The 19,078-nt window shown below is 56.4% G+C and overlaps 1 protein-coding gene across 2 annotated transcripts; it reads left to right on the top strand.

Moving 5' to 3' along the window:
• Nucleotides 1-89: 89 nt before the first annotated feature.
• Nucleotides 90-19,069, top strand: RAVER1 (ribonucleoprotein, PTB binding 1). 2 transcript variants are annotated; one of them, XM_030935082.1, is made up of 14 exons: nt 90-433; nt 2,872-2,938; nt 4,291-4,760; nt 11,561-11,752; nt 11,848-11,977; nt 12,380-12,474; nt 13,489-13,576; nt 13,847-14,058; nt 14,155-14,248; nt 14,324-14,451; nt 15,802-15,876; nt 16,895-17,038; nt 17,510-17,593; nt 17,683-19,069. In XM_030935082.1, the coding sequence occupies exons 1-14, from the start codon at nt 164-166 to the stop codon at nt 17,827-17,829; spliced, it is 2,196 nt and encodes a 731-aa protein (XP_030790942.1). In that variant the 5' UTR covers nt 90-163; the 3' UTR covers nt 17,830-19,069. The 2 variants fall into 2 exon arrangements, with proteins under 2 accessions (XP_030790942.1, XP_010372077.1); XM_010373775.2 differs by having other exon boundaries at nt 14,155-14,451.
• The last annotated feature ends 9 nt before the right edge of the window (nt 19,070-19,078 follow it).

The raw sequence follows: 19,078 nt of genomic DNA, 5'->3' as shown, positions 1-19,078 counted from the left end.
ACTGAGGAGCGTCGCGGCGACGGAAGGGGGCGGGGTCTGTGGCGCGCAGACGCAGCTTGAACTCTTGAGAGGCGGGCTGGGGCTTAGCCAATGGGATAAGGGGGGAGGGAACGAGGTGGGGCTTCTTTCAGCCAATCGACGGGCGCGCCTTCGTTGCCGCTCTATGCCGCTCCGCCCCGGCTCGCTGGTCCCAGAAGGCGCCGGGTTTCCCAAGATGGCGGCGGACGTGTCCGTTACTCACCGGCCCCCGCTGAGCCCGAAGTCTGGGGCCGAGGTCGAAGCCGGCGATGCCGCGGAGCGCCGGGCGCCCGAAGAAGAGCTGCCGCCTCTAGATCCAGAAGAGATCCGGAAACGCCTGGAACACACCGAGCGCCAGTTCCGTAACCGCCGCAAGATACTGATCCGGGGCCTCCCGGGGGACGTGACCAACCAGGTATTGGGGGGGGGGGCGGTGTAGGAGCGTGGCGGGAAATACCACGGTGCGCGTGCGCGGGGGGAACTGGGCGACACCAACGCTGAGGTGCGCGGGGGTCGTTGGCGGGGGCGTCCAAGCACTGGATCCACGCGGGATCGAGAGAGACCAAGAGCGGGATGTTGGGGGGCGGTGATGAAAGAGGAAACCGGCTGTGAAGTGAGAGAGGGCGTTGCTAGGGGCGACCACAGGCTTGGTCGACACCAAGTGATGGAAGGGGGCGGACAGCTTTGGTCCTGTTGGGGAATTGTGAATGGGCTGGTACACTGGACCACCAGTTGCCCCCTGCTTGGATGATGCTTTTCTCCACCCACTCTACCACAGGGTAGTGGGACCTCAAATCCAGAAGTTTCAGGACTGCGGAGAGTATGCCCCTCCATCTCACACGTTTATTCACTGCTCTCAGGGATAAATCCGGAAGTAACAGCAGCCCCTGAGTCTCAGCCCCCAAAACCTAAGGATTAATTTGGGAAAATGGGGACTCCTGCCACCAGCCTACAGACCTACAGGAAGGAAGCGGGGCCTGTGTTCTATGGATCCCCTCGTGGCTAATCTTCCTGCTAGGAGTGCCCTTCTCATGGGGCCAGCATGGGGCAGTGCTTCCCAATGCTCTTTGGACCCGGGGAAATGGCATCTATACTGCCCTGCCCTACGGCGGTGAAACAGGTTCTCGCTTCCTTCTGTTGAGAATCCCTGTTCTCTGGCCCACCAGCACACCTGCCACTGGCCCTCCCTGCCCATGGGTGGGCACCTGGCTAGTGGGACCCCAGGGATGTTGGGAGGGGCTGAATTTAGGGACAGATCGGGGCAGGCATCATTAAGGATGGTCAGGTTTGTTTCTGGGTCTTCCTCTCAGTGTCTGCAGTCTCTAAGCAGGAAACACATTGTTTCTCCTGCAAGATGCATAGTGTATCTGGCCCCAGCAGGCCCCAGCACTTTGCCTTCAAAGCTGGCTTGAGGCTGGGCACGGTGGCTCATCCCTTTAATCCCAGCACTTTGAGAGACTGAGGTAAGAGGCTGTCTTGAGCCCAAGGGTTCAAGACTAACCTGGGCAGCATAGTGAAACCCCCATCTCTAAAAAAATTTTAAATAATTAGGCATGGTGGTGTGTGCCTGTAGTCCCAGCTACTCAGGAGGCTGTGGTGGGAGGATCACTTGAGCCTAGGAGGTTGAGGCTGCAGTGAGCTATGATCGTGCTACTGCACTCTAGCCTAGGTGACAGAGCAAGACCCTGTCTCTAAAAAAAAAAGAAAATAAATGAGCTGGCTTGCAAGAGGGCAGCCTTATCAGGAGGAGGAAATTGGGAGGCATGTGAACCCACAGAATGTGGGGCTTACTAGTAGGTGGGCTTCCCAGTCAGGTACCCGTGGGTGGCCGTGCCGCCCGACTGCATGGCCTCCAGCCGATCTCTTCACTTCTCCTAGCCTAGGTTTTCTCATGTACAACATGAGTTTGTTAATACTTCGCTTACAGAGTTGTTGGAAACAGTGAATCTTGCAAAAGGAGGTTCGTGGAGGTTAAATGACTTCCCTAAAGGCATACTCCTTTTTTTAGATGGAGTCTTACTCTGTAGCCAGGCTAGAGTGCAGTGGCTTGATCTCTGCTCACTGCAACCTTCACCTCCCAGGTTCAAGCGATTGTCCTGCCTCAGTCTTCCAAGTAGCTAGGGCGACAGGCGCACTCCACTACATCCAGCTGTGTTTTTGTATTTTTAGTAGAGACGGGGTTTCTCCTTGTTGGCCAGGATGGTTTCGATCTCTTGATCTTGTGATCCGCCCGCCTCGGCCTCCAAAGTGCTGGAATTACAGGCATGAGTCCGGCTTTTTTTTTTTTTTTTTTTTTTTTTGAGACAGTGTCTCCCTTTGTCGCCCAGGCTGGAGTGCAATGGCACACTGCAACCTCTACCTTCTGGGTTCAAGCAATTCTCCTACCTCAGCCTCCCAAGTAGCTAGGATTATAGGTGTGCGCCACCTATAACCAGTGGCGCCACCAGTAGCCACTCCTGGCTAATTTTTGTATTTTTAGTAGAGACAAGGTTTCACCATGTTGGCCAGGCTGGTCTCGAACTCCTGACCTCAGGTGATCCACCCGCCTCGGCCTCCCAAAGTGCTGGGATTATAAGCATGAGCCACCCCACCCAGCAAGCTAAAGATAAACCCTTTAAGAGCATGTTGCCTGGGTAATAGCACAGTCTGCAGCCAGATTCTGAATCCCAGCTCTGCCAGGTATGAGCAGAATGACCTTGACCAAATTACTGCATCAAGCCTCAGTTTCCTCAGTGGTAAAATGGGGGGTGGTAATTGACCTGCCTTCATAGCTGGTGGCAGCTATGAGGGCGGCACCGGGTTGCCCCCTTCCATCTCCAGTAACTCCCTGTCTTTTGTCTTGTATCTCCACAGGAAGTACATGACCTGCTCAGTGACTATGAGCTCAAATACTGTTTTGTGGACAAATACAAAGGGACAGGTTTGTGGGGCCATGGGGTGGGCCAGGGCAGGGAATGACCGTCCCTGAAAATGGGAGGGCCCTGGCTCACTGTCTGCTGCTCTGAACTTCAGGCCCAGTATTGCCCCCCAGGCCAAAATGGCAGGTTGCCCCAATCTGCCTGTCATCCTGTCATCTTGGGACAGCCTTCATGTTCTCTTTGAAGAACATTGGGCATTGGGCTGATTCTCTTCCTACTCCACTCGCTTGGCATTGAGCTAATTCTTGACAACGTTTGGCCATGGATTCATTCTCTTCCTACCCCTCTTGCCTCTTCCTTACCCATGCTTGTGTGTTTTTGTTTTGTTTTGTTTTTTGGTTTTTTGAGATGGAGTCTTGCTCTGTCGCCAGGCTGGAGTGCAGTGGTGTGATCTTGGTTTGCTACAACCTCTGCCTCCTGGGTTCAGCCCATTCCTCTGCCTCAGCCTCCCAAGTAGCTGGGATTATAGACATGTGCCACCACACCCGGCTAATTTTTGTATTTTTAGTAGAGACAGGGTTTCTACCTGTGTGGGTCCAGGTTAGCCAGGTGAGGAGGTGGGGCTCAGTGTTCCATACTCAGGGAATAGCAACTGCGAAGGCTCCTCTGGAGCGTGCCTGGTGTGGTCCAGATAGCAGTGGTGAGATGGGAGGGGAGGTCAGCGAGCCCACGTAGGCTGCACTGCACCCTGCAGCTAGAAGCCACCAGATGGATGTGGCGTGATCTGGTTATCATTTTGAACAAAGCTTCCTGTGGCCTCTGGGTGGATTGCAAATCTGGGGCAGCATGTGGCAGCAGGGTTCAGGGCACTGGTGGCCTGGAAAGGTGGCAGGGGTGGGCAGTGTGTAGAGTGGGGCTCTGGAGTCCAGCTGCCTGGGTTCAAGTCTAGGCTCCCCTACTTGGGCACAGGGGTGCTGCTCTGGGCCCGTTTCCTCACTGGCAAAATGTTGGTTGTGATGATTAAGTTATAACCATTTGACAGATGAGGAAACTGATACCCCCAAAGCCACCTGGGGCTTGGGGCTTAACTCTGGGCCCCAGTGAGCATGGGCTTAACCACTGCCCTTGGTATCATCCGAGTGACCCACGGCGTTCTAGGACAGAGCCAGGTCCACAGTTGGTGGGCGCTGCTATGGGTGTGGGTGGACACAGGGCTGGGAGAGGGAGTGGGCTTCGTGGAGCCTGGAGTCAATGGCAGGCGCGCTCACCTGTGTGAGTCGCCAACAACCGTTCAGACCGGCAGGCACCTGAAATGCCCAGCATTTGGAGGTCCCACCTGCTTGGCAGGGTGGCAGCGTGGAGGGGCAGGCCCTCGGGGCCCAGCTGACCTCGCGCTGCCCTCCTCCCACCGCAGCCTTCGTGACCCTGCTGAATGGGGAGCAGGCCGAGGCCGCAATCAACGCTTTTCACCAGAGCTGCTTACGGGAGCGCGAGCTGTCGGTGCAGCTGCAGCCCACGGATGCCCTGCTGTGCGTGGCCAACCTGCCCCCCAGCCTCACACAGCAGCAGTTCGAGGAGTTGGTGCGGCCCTTCGGCAGCCTGGAGCGCTGCTTCCTGGTCTACAGTGAGCGCACTGGCCACTCCAAGGGGTATGGCTTTGCCGAGTACATGAAGAAGGACTCGGCTGCCCGTGCCAAGTCGGACCTGCTGGGCAAGCCGCTGGGACCGCGCACCCTCTACGTGCACTGGACGGATGCTGGGCAACTGACGCCTGCCCTTCTCCACTCCCGCTGCCTCTGTGTGGACCGCCTACCACCTGGCTTCAACGATGTGGACGCTCTGTGCCGGGCGCTGTCAGCTGTCCATAGCCCCACCTTCTGCCAGGTGAGCCTTGTGGAGAGCACTGGGGAGCAGGTACCAGGCCCGGAGCACCTGAGGGAGTCTTTGGAGTCATCTACCTTTTCTTTTTTTTTGAGACCGAGTATCACTTTGTCAACCATGCTGGAGTGCAGTGATGCAGTCTCAGCTCACTGCAACCTCTGCCTCCTGGGTTCAAGCGATTCTCCTGCCTTAACCTCCAGAGTAGCTGGGACTATAGGTGCCCCGCCACCACGCCTGGATAGTTTTTATATTTTTAGTAGAGGTGGGGTATTGCCATGTTGGCCAGGCTGATCTTGAACTCCTGGCTTCAGGTGATCCACCCACATTAGCCTCCCAATGTGCTGGGATTACAGGCGTGAGCCACTGCGCCCGGCCAGAGGATTTGAATCCCTGTGCAACTTCAGGCCTCACTGTTGCTCTGTCAGATGCAGGTGAGACCACTCTTGTAACTGGATCTCGAGGTTTGCTCACCGCTCACCTCCTCATTCGCTGGTACCTTCATCAAACCTCCCATGGGGTCCCAGACCCTGGCCAGGCATTCAGGAGGCTGCAGAGGAGCCCACAGTCTATTTGAACCTTGAGGTCAGAGACTGAGGCTTCGCTAGATCCCAGCCCCACCCTCGAGCTCGGGCCAGTCACTGGCTCTCTGATCTACAGTTTCCCTCTTCCGTAAGCAGGGACTTAATACTTGCACAATGGGTTGGCAAAACAATCCCTTGTTCATTCAGACCACATGTGCCAGGCACTTCTGTGTGTGTGCCTCACCCTGTGACAGGTGCAGTGGGGCGAGAATAGGCCAGACTCACTCTCTAAGAGCCCCCAGAAGGTCTTGATCCCCAGAGATCCTGAAGGGGATTCCTCCAGCACTCGCTGTGGACTCAGTACATAACCTTTAGTTGCTTCATCCTGTAGCAACCCTGAGAGACAGGTATTACTCCCATTTTCAGGTGAGGATACCAAGGCACACAGGGGTCAAGTAACTTGCCCAGAGTTAAACAGCCAGGGTCTGGCAGAGCTGGGATCAGAATACCGCAGCCTAGCTCCAGAGCTTGGACCACTGAGAGAAGGCCAGTGCAGAGGCTTAGAAGGGGTAGGCCTGGCCAGGCGCAGTGACTCACACCCGTAACCCCAACACTTTGGGAGGCTGAGGTGGGCAGATCCTTTGAGCCTAGGAGTTTGAGACCAGCCTGGGCAATATGGTGAAATCCTCTCTATACAAAAATTAGACAGGTATGGTGGTGTGCCTGTAGTCCCAGCTACTCAGGAGGCTGAGGTGGCAGGATCGCTTGATCCTGGGAGTCTGAGGCTGCAGTGAGCCTTGATCGCACCACAGCACAATGACACTACAGCCTGGGCAATGGAGCTAGACCCCCATCTCAAAAAAAAAAAGACAGTCCTGGGCTCAGACCCCCAGCTCTGTGGCTTTGAGTGGGTCCCTCTCGTGTAAGTGGGGTATTGGTGCCCCATTTAAACCAGGTGTCTGTTGGGAGGCAGAGGCAGGAGGATCACTTGAGACCAGGAGTTCAAGATGAGCCTGGGTGAGATAGCGGGACACCATCTCTATATTTAAAACAAGAAACAGGCTGGGTGAGATGGCTCATGCATGTAATCCCAGCACTTTGAGAGGCCGAGGCAGGTGGATCACTTGAGGTCAAGAGTTCAAGACCAGCCTGGCCAAAATGGTGAAACCCTGTGTCTACTAAAAATATAAAAAAATTAGCCAGGTATAGTGGCACAGGGCTGTAATCCCAGCTACTCAGGAGGCTGAGGCAGGAGAATCGCTTGTACCTGGGAGGCAGAGTTTGCAGTGAGCCAAGATTGTGCCACTGCACTCCAGCCTGGGTGACAGAGCAACACTCCATCTCAAAAAAAAAAAAAAAAAAAAAGGGCCACACGCAGTGGCTCACGCTTATAAAGCTTTGGGAGGCTGAGACGGATCACCTGAGGTCAGCAGTTTGAGACCAGCCTGACCAACATGGAGAAACCCCATCTCTACTAAAAATACAACAAAAAAGTAGCCAGGCATGGCGGTGTGTGCCTGTAATCTCAGCTACTTGAGAGGCTGAGACAGAAGAATTGCTTGAACCCGCTAGGCTGAGGTTGCGGTGAGTGGAGATCGCGCCACCGCACTCCAGCCTGGGTGACAGAGCGAGACTCCATCTCAAAGAAACAAAAAAAAACAACAAAAGCTGAGTATCCATGAGCCATGGGGACCCCTCTCTGTTTACTCATCATTCATTCATTCATTCTGCCGCCTTCTCTTGGACACCTGCTACGTTCCAGGCTGCCTGTGCGGGCTCAGGACAGAAGATAAGTTAGCACAATGGCCTCATCTTTTTATTTATTTTTTATTTTTGTTTTTTTAAGACAGAATCTTGCTGTGTCACCCAGTCTGGAGTACAGAGGCGCAATCTTGGCTCACTGCATCCTCCGCCTCCCGGGTTCAGGTGATTCTCCAGCCTCAGCCTCCCAAGTAGCTGGGATTACAGGCGCCCGCCACCACACCCAATTTTTGTATTTTTAGTAGAGATGGGGTTTCGCCATGTTGGCCCAGCTGGTCTCGAACCCCTAACTTCAAGTGATCCGCTCACCTCGGCCTCCCAAAGTGCTGAGATTACAGGCATGAACCACTGTGCTGGCCTGGCCTTACCTTCTTATGTGGAGATCAAAGGTCACAGGGTCATGACCAACTACAGGTAGTCTTCTAGCCTGTTTCCCCATCTCAAAACAGGGTTGTCAGTGCTTTATGATCAGGTTATTGTGAACAGCTGCCCATTCATTTCTCCACTGGAACATTCACTAAATTTTTTTCTTTTTTTTTTTTTTTGAGACGGAGTCTTGCTCTGTCGCCCAGGCTGGAGTGCAGTCACGTGATCTCAGCTCACTGCAAGCTCCGCCTCCCAGGTTCACACCATTCTCCTGCCTCAGCCTCCCGAGTAGCTGGGACTACAGGTGTGAGCCACCGTGCCTGGCCTTATTTATTTATTTATTTTTTTTGAGACAGGTTCTCACTCTATCACCCAGGCTAGAGGAGCCCAGGCTGGGGGAGTGCACTCCAGCCTCAATCTCCAGGGTTCAAGAGATCCTCCTGCCTTGGCTTCCCATGTAAGCTGGAACTACAGGAATGCATCAGCATGCCCAGTTGATTTTTAAAATTTTACATAGAGGCTGGGTGCAGTGGCTCATGCCTGTAACCCCAGATCACTTGAGGTCAGGAGTTCGAAACCAGCCTGGTCAACATGGTAAAACCCTGTCTCATGGCTGGGCACAGTGGCTCAAGCCTCCAGCACTTTGGGAGGCCGAGGCGGGCAGATCACGAGGTCAGGAGATCAAGACCATCCTGGCTAATATGGTGAAACCCTGTCTCTACTAAAAATACAAAACAAAGTTAGCCGGGTGTGGTGGCATGTGCCTGTGGTCCCAGCTACTTGGGAGGCTGAGGCAGAAGAATCGCCTAAAACTGGGAGGCAGAGGTTGTGGTGAGCCAAGATCCCGCCACTGCACTCCAGCCTGGGTGGCAGAGTGAAACTCCGTCTCAAAAACAAACAAACAAAAAACAGAAAAAAAAACCCTGTCTCTACTAAAAATACAAAAAAAATTAGCCAGGCTTGGTGGTGGGTGCAAAATTATGTGAAGATGGGATCTCCCTATGTTGCCCAGACTGGTCTGAAACTCCTGTGCTCAAACGATCCTCCTGCCTCGGCCTCCCAAAGTGCTGGGATTATAGATTCGAGCCACTGGGCCTGATCTCACCAAACATTTGTTGAGCATCTGATGAGTACCAGGCATTGAGGTGACGTCCTCCAAGGAGCTCACCTTTAACGTTAGGTGACCCGTTTGATTGGAGGATGGGCTTGACAGTGGGGCAGCTTGAGGTTCACACATCAGTCCCCTTACTTAGGAATTGTGTGGCCTTGATCACTCTGTGACCCCTCTAAGTCTCTCTCTGCTCATCCCTGAGATGGGTGTGATTATGGCTGGGCACAGTGGCTCGTGCCTGTAACCCAGCACTTTGGGAGGCCAAGGCGAGCAGATTGCTTGAGGTCAGGAGTTCGAGACCAGCCTGGCCAACACGGTGAAACCCCGTCTCTACTAAAAATACAAAAAATTAGCCTGGTGCGGTGGCGGGCGCCTGTAGTCCCAGCTACATGGAAGGCTGAGGCAGGAGAATGGCGTGAACCCGGGAGGCGGAGGTTGCAGTGAGCCGAGATCGCACCACTGTATTCCAGCCTGGGCGACAGAGTGAGATTCCGTCTCAAAAAAAAAAAAAAAAAAAAAATTAGCTGGGCGTGGTGGTGCACGCCTGTAATCCCAGCTACGGGGAGGCTGAGGCACGAGAATCACTTGAACCCAGGAGGTGGAGGTTACAGTAAGCTGAGTTCACATCACTGCACTCCGGGGCGACAGAGCAAGACTCCGTCTCAAAGAAAACAAAACAAAACGATGGGTGTGATTATGGGAGATCTGTGCCCAGACCTTGGCACAGGGCATGGGCCAAGGTGAAGGGCTGCTACCTGCACCTTTGCTGCCCGGGCATTCAGCAAGTGCTGGGGCCCAGGTCCAGCCACTTCCCTTAGCATTGCTACCTGGCTTGGCCACTGTCCGGAACGAGAGCCCTTCCTTCCCCACCACTTGCTGATTTATCTTTTTTTTTTTTTTTGAGACGGAGTTTCGCTCTTGTTGCCCAGGCTGGAGTGCAATGGCGCGATCTCAGCTCACCGCAACCTCCGCCTCTGAGGTTCAAGCGATTCTCTTGCTTCAGCCTCCGTAGTAGCTAGAATTACAGGCATGAGCCACCACTCCTGGCTAATTTTGTATTTTTAGCAGAGACGGGGTTTCTCCATGTTAGTCAGGCTGGTCCTGACCTCAGGTGATCCGCCCACCTTGGCCTCCCAAAGCGCTGGGATTACAGGCATGAGCCACCGTGCCTGGCCTCTTTTTCTTTGTTTTTAAGCAACAGGGTCTTGCTGTCCTTGGAGTACAGTGGCTCAATCATAGCTCACTGTAATCTTGAATTCCCGGGCTTAAGCGGTATTCCCCCCACAGCTGGGACCATAGCCCGGTACCACCACATCCTGCTGCAGCACTGTTTCTTGGGACAGCCATCACCAGTACCCTGATGTGGCTGGTCCCATGAAGGCTGTCAGCCTGGCCTTGTCTGTGCTCTAGACTGTGACCTGGACAAGGGACTGTCCCTCTCTGAGCCTGAGTTTTCCCACCTACAAAGTAAGGGCGCTGACAGTGCCTGCCTTTTTTTCTTTTCTTTTTTTTTTGAGACGGAGTCTCGCTCTGTCGCCCAGGCTGGAGTGCAGTGGCCAGATCTCAGCTCACTGCAAGCTCCGCCTCCTGGGTTCACGCCATTCTCCTGCCTCAGCCTCTCTAGTAGCTGGGACTACAGGCGCCCGCCACCTCGCCCGGCTAGTTTTTTGTAGTTTTTAGTAGAGACAGGGTTTCACCGTGTTAGCCAGGATGGTCTCGATCTCCTGACCTCGTGATCCACCCGCCTCGGCCTCCCAAAGTGCTGGGATTACAGGCTTAAGCCACTGCGCCCAGCTGCCTTTTTTTCTTTTCTTTTTTCCTTTTTTTTTTTTTTTTTTTTTAGACGGAGTCTTACTCTGTCGCCCAGGCTGGAGTGCAGTGGTGTGATCTCGGCTCGCTGCAACCTCTGCTTCCCGTGTTGAAGTGATTCTCGTGCCTCGGCCTCCCAAGTAGCTGGGATTACAGACATGCGCCACCATGCCCAGCTAATTTTGTATTTTTAGTAGAGATGGGATTTCGCCATGTTGGTCAGGCTGGTCTCGAACTCGACCTCAAATGATGCGCCCACCTCAGCCTCCCAAAGTGTTGGGATTATAGGCGTGAGCCACTTTGCCCAGCCTCTCTGCTTTTCTAATGTCCAAAACTTCTCAGTCCTGGAACACATCTGGCCCCAGGGTTCTGGGTTGGGGGCTGTGGTCTGGAAGAACTAAGTGGCTGATGTCACGGGAGACGGAGAGACCTCCCTGGCTTGGCCGTGCCTCTGTGCTTGCTGCTCCCTGGCTGTGTGACCTGTGCATCTGGTACCAGCAGCCTGGAACCCAAGCTTGGAAGCCACCTGCCTCACCCACGAGCTGGGCACCCCTCCCAGCCCCAGCTACAGTGTCCTTGGCCTGAGGCTGGTGGTTGGGTGACACCCCAAAGCCACGTGCCTCTTTCCCCACTTTGCATTTTGGTGTACTTTGACATCCCCCAAGTCCCTCTGTGGCCCTTTTTTTTTTTTTTTTGAGACAGAGTCTCACTCTGTTACCCAGGCTGGAGTGCAGTGGTGCGATTCTTCTGCCTCAGCCTCCCAAGTAGCTGGGACTATAGGCACGTGCCACCATGCCGGCTAATTTTTTGTATTTTTAGTAGAGACGGGGTTTCACTGTGTTAGCCAGGATGGTCTCGATCTCCTGACCTCGTGATCCATCTGCCTCAGCCTCCCAGAGTGCTGGTATTACATGTGTGAGCCACTGCGTCCGGCCGTGGCCTTGGCTTTGGTGGTGAGGCGGCTCCCAGCTCCATCCTCCCTCCAGCTGCGTGGCCTTGAGTGCGCTGACCTCTCCGTGCCTCAGTTGCCTTCTCTGATAAATGGGTATGATGCAGCCGCCCAGGGTCATTGGGAAGATCAGAGGAGCTGATGCAGGAGCGAGGCACAGGGCAGTGAAGGCCTGGTGTGGAATTCACCCTCATGGGGCAGCAGAGTCTGGTTACGGTTGTCACTTCCCGGGGTGGTGCAGTCACTGCTGCCCAGGTGCTCATGACTGCCTGCCTTCCTCCGGCAGCTGGCGTGCGGCCAGGACGGGCAGCTGAAGGGTTTTGCGGTGCTGGAGTATGAGACAGCTGAGATGGCGGAGGAGGCACAGCAGCAGGCGGACGGTCTGGCCCTGGGGGGCAGCCACCTGCGAGTCTCCTTCTGCGCCCCTGGGCCCCCCGGCCGCAGTATGCTGGCCGCTCTCATCGCTGCCCAGGCCACGGTGAGCCTGTGTGGGCAGGGGTGGAGGGGTGGGGATGGGAGCCTCATGGCGATATCAGGGCCCCGGTGGCGCTCTGAGCTGCTCTGTTCCTGCAGGCCCTCAATCGGGGGAAGGGACTCCTCCCTGAGCCCAACATCCTGCAGCTGCTCAACAACCTGGGCCCGTCTGCCTCCCTCCAGCTGCTGCTCAACCCCCTGCTCCATGGCAGTGCCGGGGGGAAGCAGGGTAAGGTGGGGCTGGGCGGGGGCCCCCACTGTGCAGAACGGGCTGCAGCACTGTCCCCGGCACTCCCCGAAACTGCTCATCTTGGCCACAGTGACAGGAGCCCAGGAGTAGGGCTGAGGGGGTTGTGGAGTCATAGGGGGAGCTGCTGTTGTCCACAACTCGGGGCCGGGACCAGGGCCACACAGTGGCCTGCAGTGAGCTGGGGTGCTGGCAAGAGGGGCCTGGCCTTCACTGGACTAGCCTCTGCTCCTTCTAGGCCCTTGCTTTGGGCAAGTCCACTGCCCACCCCCCAGCCCTAGAGCATCAGTTTCCTGCCCCTTCAATGGGTTCAGGGCAGTGTTTCATGAGGCGGGGCAGGGAGGACACAGGGACCCCCACCCATCCTCCTGTGTCTCCCTGCAGGCCTCCTGGGTGCTCCCCCAGCCATGCCGCTGCTCAGTGGGCCAGCCCTGTCCACGGCGCTGCTGCAGCTCGCCCTGCAGACCCAGGGCCAGAAGGTAACACACGCGTCCCCCTCACCCACCGCTCTGCAGCCCCTCCTTGCTCTTTTCAACACAGTTGGCGCGATTGGTGGGGTGGGGGGACCTCTGGCTGTGCCCTGGGGGCCCAGAACCTGGGTGAGGCTGACTCCCCCCAGCAACTGCCTTTCCCACCCACATCCCCATCCCCCTCCGGCAATCGCTCATGACATGTCTTTCCCTCCATTCTGGAGAGGGCCCCTGGACTTGGTGCCTGGGGTGGGGTCGGGACCTGGACACGCCCATTTACAGCCTGAAACTGGGTGTGGGCTGGGATCGCGGCTGCTGGGCACCACTTTGTGAATAGACTGCTCGGAAGCTCCCCTGTGGAAGAGCCACCTGGGGAAGAAACCAGGTCTATCCCCTCAGTGCGCGCGCACATACACAAACGCACACACACAACTCACACCTAGAAACACGGGTATACATGCAGACTCACACATACAAAGATGCAGATATACACACACACAGACAGACATAGACATAAGTCAAAGACACACATAGACACAAGACTCACACACGCAGAAACAAAGACAGATGCGCGCGCACTCATGCACACGCACACACACACACACAGACATCCACCCATGCTCCGTCCTGTCTGGTGTGGTTCCCTGGATTCTAAGTCAGTAGTGTCAGTCTGTCTGTCTGGTGGTAACTGACAGAGTACGTGAGCCTGTGGGTCTGGTCTTCTGTGACTGAAAGTGGCTGAAACACTGTATGGCTGTCCCATTCCATGTGGCTGCAGTTGATACTGTGCTGTAATCATTGGCCAGGGAACTGGGGCCTGGCGCTCAGGAGACCCTCGGTCACCATGGCTAATGGGACGAATGATGGGGTTGGAGTGTGGCGGGCGCTGGAGAACCCCATGCCTGTCTGCCCAGGACCGGCCGAGCCCTGGAGTCGGGGTGTGTCTGCCAAGACTCTGGGCCACACCTGTCTGCTTCCCTGGGCCACCCTGCCGCCATCTGCAACTGTCTGCTCTGTCCCTAGAAGCCCGGCATCCTGGGAGACTCACCTCTGGGCGCCCTCCAGCCTGGGGCCCAGCCGGCCAACCCCCTCCTCGGGGAGCTGCCTGCAGGTAACGCAGACCCCGCCCACACGGTGTCCCCAGCCACTTCCGCTTCCTTCCTTGCTACGTGGCCTTGGGCGAGTGACCCAACCTCTGTGGGTCCCCGCGCCCTGGTCCATCAGTTGGGTGTCCCCCCCAGGGCCCAGGCATGAGCTCTGCTCAGTGGCCAGCATGGATTTGTCTCTTGACCACTGAGCCCTGGTCCAGGTGGGAGTTGGAGGGCCCTGGGGAGAGGGGTCCTGTGAGCCTGGGCCACTGAAATCCTCCTTCCCTCCCTAGGAGGGGGCCTGCCCCCGGAGCTGCCACCCCGGCGAGGAAAGCCACCACCCCTGCTGCCATCCGTGCTTGGCCCTGCTGGGGGTGACCGGGAGGCCCTGGGCTTGGGTCCCCCAGCGGCCCAGCTCACTCCTCCCCCCGCCCCTGTGGGGCTCCGAGGCTCTGGCCTCAGAGGCCTCCAGAAAGACAGTGGGCCTCTGCCGACGCCCCCTGGGGTAAGGCCCTGCCCTGCGCGCGGCACCACACCAGCCTCCTGTTCCACAGAGTCCCCTTTCCTGGGGGCCCTCGCGAATCTGGCCCTCCTGCCACAGGTCTCACTGCTGGGGGAGCCCCCCAAGGACTACCGGATTCCCCTGAATCCCTACCTGAACCTACACAGCCTGCTCCCGGCCAGCAACCTGGCGGGTAAGGAGGCCCGGGGCTGGGGAGGCGCCGGGAGAAGCCGCCGCCCAGCTGAGGGCCCCCCACCTAACCCCCCAGCCCCTGGAGGTGGCAGCAGCAGCAGCAAAGCCTTCCAGCTCAAGTCCCGCCTGCTCAGCCCCCTCAGCAGCGCCCGCCTGCCCCCCGAACCAGGGCTGTCTGACAGCTACGGCTTCGACTACCCTTCGGTGAGTGCCTGGCTGCAGCTCTCTGTCCCCTGAGGCCAAATCATTCTCCAAACTGATATTTCTCTAGGATGGACTATGCCAGGCCATGTGCTAGGGAGGCGACAGGGAACGTGCCAGATATGGTCTCTGCTTTTTTTTCTTTTTTTTTTAGAGACGGTCCCCCTATGTTGCCCTGGCTGGAGGGCAGTGGTGCTATCATAGCTCACTGCAGCCTCAACCTCCTGGGCTCAAGCGATCCTCACACCTCAGCCTCCCGAGGAGCTGGGACCACAGACATGCGCCTCCATGCCCAACTAATTTTTAAATTTTTGGTAGAGACAGAGTCTTATTGTGTTGTCCAGGCTGGTCTCAAACTCCTGACCTCAAGTGAGCCGCCCACCTCAGCCTCCCAAAGTGCTGGGATTACAGGCAAGAGCCACCACGCCCGGCCTCATGCCCTTAAAGTTTCCTGTCTCTCTGCACATCACCCCCTGCTTCCCGGTCCACCTGCCTGTCTGTCCATTCCCAAGACCTGGAGGATCTTGCGTCTCAGTCTGTCATCCTGATTCTGTCTTTCTCTCCCAAGAGGACTTACGCCACACTGTCTCTCCTCAGAGACAGGGCTTACCTTTTCTGTCCCGCTCTCTCACCTTTGATTCCTGTTTGTGCTCCTGGATATTTGGTCCTTCTATGACGCCAAACTCCTTGGCAGGTCAGAAATTACAAACTGGACCAGGTGCGGTGGCTCACACCTGTAATCCCAGCACTTTGGGAGGCCGAGGCGGGCGGATCACCTGAGGTCGGGAGTTCAAGACCAGCCTGACCAACATGGAGAAACCCTGTTGCTACTAAAAATATAAAATTAGCTGGGCGTGGTGGCACATGCCTGTAATCCCAGCTACTAGGGAGGCTGAGGCAGGAGAATTGCTTGAACCCGGGAGGTGAAGGTTGCGGTGAGCCGAGATTGCGCCATTGCACTCCAGCCTGGGCAACAAGAGCGAAACTCCGTCTCAAAAAAAAAAAAAGAAATTGCAAACTGGCCGCCCATAGGTCACCTGGGTGATGTTTGGCCCCCTCTGGATTTCAAACAAATAACAACGGAAATTAATGCCAACACAGGAAAACTACAAGAGTCCACATAGTTCGAATTCCCAGCTTGCCTGGGAAACTCCAAACACTTAGACCCATGGGGGCACCCCCTTCACAGCAGCCATCCCTGGGGCCGAGCTGCATCCAGCCCCCAATTTGCCTCTTCCTGGTCCCAGAGTGGTGGGGGCTGTCTTCCCTGATGACAGCTCTGCCAGCGGAGTTCAGCCAGGGGTGAGGCTGGGACAGACTCCAACCCATTGTGCTTCTCCCACTTTGATTCAGGACGTGGGACCACGGCGGCTCTTCTCCCACCCACGGGAACCAGCCCTTGGGCCTCACGGACCCAGCCGACACAAGGTAAGAGCCACCTGGTATGGTGTGTGTAGCAATCAGCTTTTATTACATGACAGGCTGTGCCATGACTTAGTAGCCTAGAATAAGCAGACCTTGTATTTTGTGTGTTCTTTGTGGGGTTTTTTGAGATAGGATCTCACTGTGTTGCCCAGGCTGGAGTGCAGTGGCTCCATCATAGCTCACTGCGGCCTCAAACTCCTGGGCTCAAGCCATCCTCCTACCTCAGCCTCCTGAGTAGCTGGGACCATAGGCACTCACCACCGTGATGGTTAATTTTTGTACTTTTTGTGGAGACGAAGTCTCCCTATGTTGCCCAGGCTGGTCTGGACCTCCTAGGCTCAAGCAATCCTCCCACCTTGGCCTCCAAAAGTGCTAGGATCACAGGCGTGAGCCACCATGCCGTGCCAGGCATTGTATTACTTCTTGCCACTCTGTGGGGCAGTGGGCGGTCCCTGGCACTCACCTGGGCCTCAGTGAGCTACATGGCCTCACATATTTGGCCTCCATAAACTGGGACAGTTTCTCTGTGTCCCTTCGTGCAGTGATGATCCCCGGATTCCTGGAGGAGGAAGAGGAGGCGGGGACCCACATGCCAGCTCTCCTCAGTCCTATTAGCCACAGCTAGTCTTTGCAAAACCCAGAATTGCTGGGCACGGTGGCTCACGCCTGTAATCCCAGCACTTTGGGAGGCCAAGGCGGGTGGATCACCTGAGGTCACGAGTTTGAGACCAGTCTGACCAACATAGAGAAACCCCATCTCTACTAAAATACAAAAAATTAGCTGGGCATGGTGGCACATGCCTGTAATCCCAGCTACTTGGGAGGCTGAGGCAAAAGAATCGCTGGAACCTGGGAGGCAGAGGTTGTAGTGAGCGAGATCATGCCATTGTACTGCAGCCTGGGCAACAAGAGCGAAACTCCATCTCAAAAAAAAAAAAGCCCAGAATCATTTTGGAGGATCATATACATAGGGCTGGGTACTACAATTGTCCGCTTCACTCCACCAACCCTTCTTCCACAGATGTCCCCCCCGCCCAGTGGCTTCGGTGAACGGAGCAGCGGTGGGAGTGGCGGGGGCCCCCTCTCTCACTTCTATTCAGGCTCGCCCACTTCCTACTTCACCAGCGGCCTGCAGGCTGGCCTCAAGCAGAGCCACCTCAGCAAGGTGAGGAGCCTCTCTGGCTGAACACAGGCACCCTGGGACAGCTGCGATTCGGGGGTGCCTGCCACCAGGGCTCTGTGACCCTTGGTACCCAGGCCAAAGCTGGGGTGGTGGCAGAGGTTGGTCGTGCTCAGGGTGGAGTAGCAACAGCCTGTTGTCCTCTATCCACCCTGTGCATCAAGCACCTAGCACTGCCAGCCTTCCAGGCTTTCTGTCACTTCCTCCCTCTACAGCCCAGGCTGTGGGTGCTACTTGACCCCATTTGACAGATGAGAAAACTGAGGCTCAAACAAAATGGAGCAATTGGCCCCCAGGTCTCATGGCTAGAAAGTAGCAGAAGCAAGATTTGAACCTGAAACCTGAAACCCTTCGTGTGTGGGGACAGGGAGGGCGGGGAGGGCGGGGGCGGGGGGCGGGAGGGGTGCTTCCTCTGGGCCCGGGGAGTAACCTGTTCTACCTCTCCATTTCTTCCAGGCAATCGGCTCTTCCCCACTGGGCTCTGGAGAAGGGCTCCTGGGCCTCAGCCCCGGGCCTAATGGTCACAGCCACCTGCTGAAGGTACAGGCAGGGGGTGGGGACATGCAGGGCTGGGGAGCCCCGGCCCCCCAGCGGCCCCTGACCTGCCCCACCCTGCCCTCTGTCTCCAGACCCCACTGGGCGGCCAGAAACGCAGCTTTGCCCACCTACTGCCCTCGCCCGAGCCCAGCCCAGAAGGCAGCTATGTGGGCCAGCACTCCCAGGGCCTCGGCGGGCACTACGCGGACTCCTACCTGAAGCGGAAGAGGATTTTCTAAGTGGCTGGCGCCAGAGATAACTCAAGGGCCTGCACCAAATCGCTTTTGGGTTTTCTGGTGTTTTGTTTTGTGTTTTTTTAAACCATTTTCTCTCTTTCGGTAATAGAAAAATCTCTGAAAGACTTTACTGACCAATCAGCTGGAGCCCCAGGAGCCCAAGGGGTGTGGGGGAGTCTGGAGGCCTCATTGCACCTCTGGCTTGCTTCCCACAACGAAACCCTGCAGCCTTAAGAGAGAGGGGCCCCGGCCTGCTCTCCCTCCCTCCCCCATCTCCTCTTCCGATGTGCCCGTCTCTCCGGAGCCCTCCTGCCTCGTTGATCCTGTAATTTTGGCCTTTCGAGTGCCTTGGAGGTTTCCCTGACCTCCCGTGAGGATACAGAGACTGTCTCCTTTTTTTTTAACTTTGACAACTGACTTCTGTTTCCTTTTCTAATTTTTATTTTTAAAACCACCGCGGACAACCCCCAGCTGTGATTCCTTCAAGGTCCGGCCTGTCCGGGCCACCATTCCACACTTTGCAGTTTGAAATAGCTCTTTTTCCCACATCTGCTGCAGGCATGGCTGTCTCCTGCCCCTGCCTGCTCATCTGGCCAATACCCTAGCCCCGGGGCCCGGGGTCCCTGCCGCAGCCCCCTCCCCTTCTGATGCCTTAAAAGCTGAGCCCCAGGCCCTGCTGGCCAGAGCCACAGATGCCAAGCTCTGGGAGCTTGACTATGGACCAAACAGCTCTGGCCTAGGGATTGGGCCACCCTACCTAGGATCTCCACCCTGGGGACAGTAGAAGGGTAAAGCCTTCATCTTGGCGAACCAGCCCCACCACCCCCTCCTGCCTGGGCCTCGGTGCAGAGATGGGCTTTCTCTGCCAATCCCCTGCTGGCTGTCTGTGGGAGTCGGACATTATGCCCATCTCCCAGAGCCTCTGCTTTCACTCCCTTGTTGAAGATGAATTATTGAATTCTGCCTGCCCACCCCAGGCCAGATCCTGGGAGCTGGCCTCCTTTCAGCCCAGTGCCAGAAACCAGCACTCCATGAAGATAAGCTCTGGGCCCGCCCACCAGCAGGACCTGTCCACCTGAGGTGACCCTGGGCCTTGCCCCCAGCCAACTGGGCCACCAGCTTCCCTCCCTTGACTCTGGGGGTCCACATCCACTCCAAGGGGACTATTCCCCAGACCCCACCCCAATCTCCCCACACGGACCTTTGCTGAATTAAAGTTTGTAAGTAAATGGTTTTAAAGAAATCAGAGTTG

The sequence above is a fragment of the Rhinopithecus roxellana genome, chromosome 8, assembly GCF_007565055.1.
Source record: "Rhinopithecus roxellana isolate Shanxi Qingling chromosome 8, ASM756505v1, whole genome shotgun sequence".
NCBI classification, from domain to species: domain Eukaryota; kingdom Metazoa; phylum Chordata; class Mammalia; order Primates; family Cercopithecidae; genus Rhinopithecus; species Rhinopithecus roxellana.
The sequence above is the reverse complement of the archived record's forward strand: the minus strand, read 5'-3'. Positions and strand labels throughout refer to the sequence as shown.

Coding starts and splice junctions, on each gene's coding strand:
- RAVER1 (XM_010373775.2), top strand. CDS start 164: ATGCCGCTCCGCCCCGGCTCGCTGGTCCCAGAAGGCGCCGGGTTTCCC. Junction 11,753..11,847: donor TCATCGCTGCCCAGGCCACG/GTGAGCCTGTGT, acceptor CTGTTCCTGCAG/GCCCTCAATCGGGGGAAGGG. Junction 12,475..13,488: donor TGCAGACCCAGGGCCAGAAG/GTAACACACGCG, acceptor CTCTGTCCCTAG/AAGCCCGGCATCCTGGGAGA.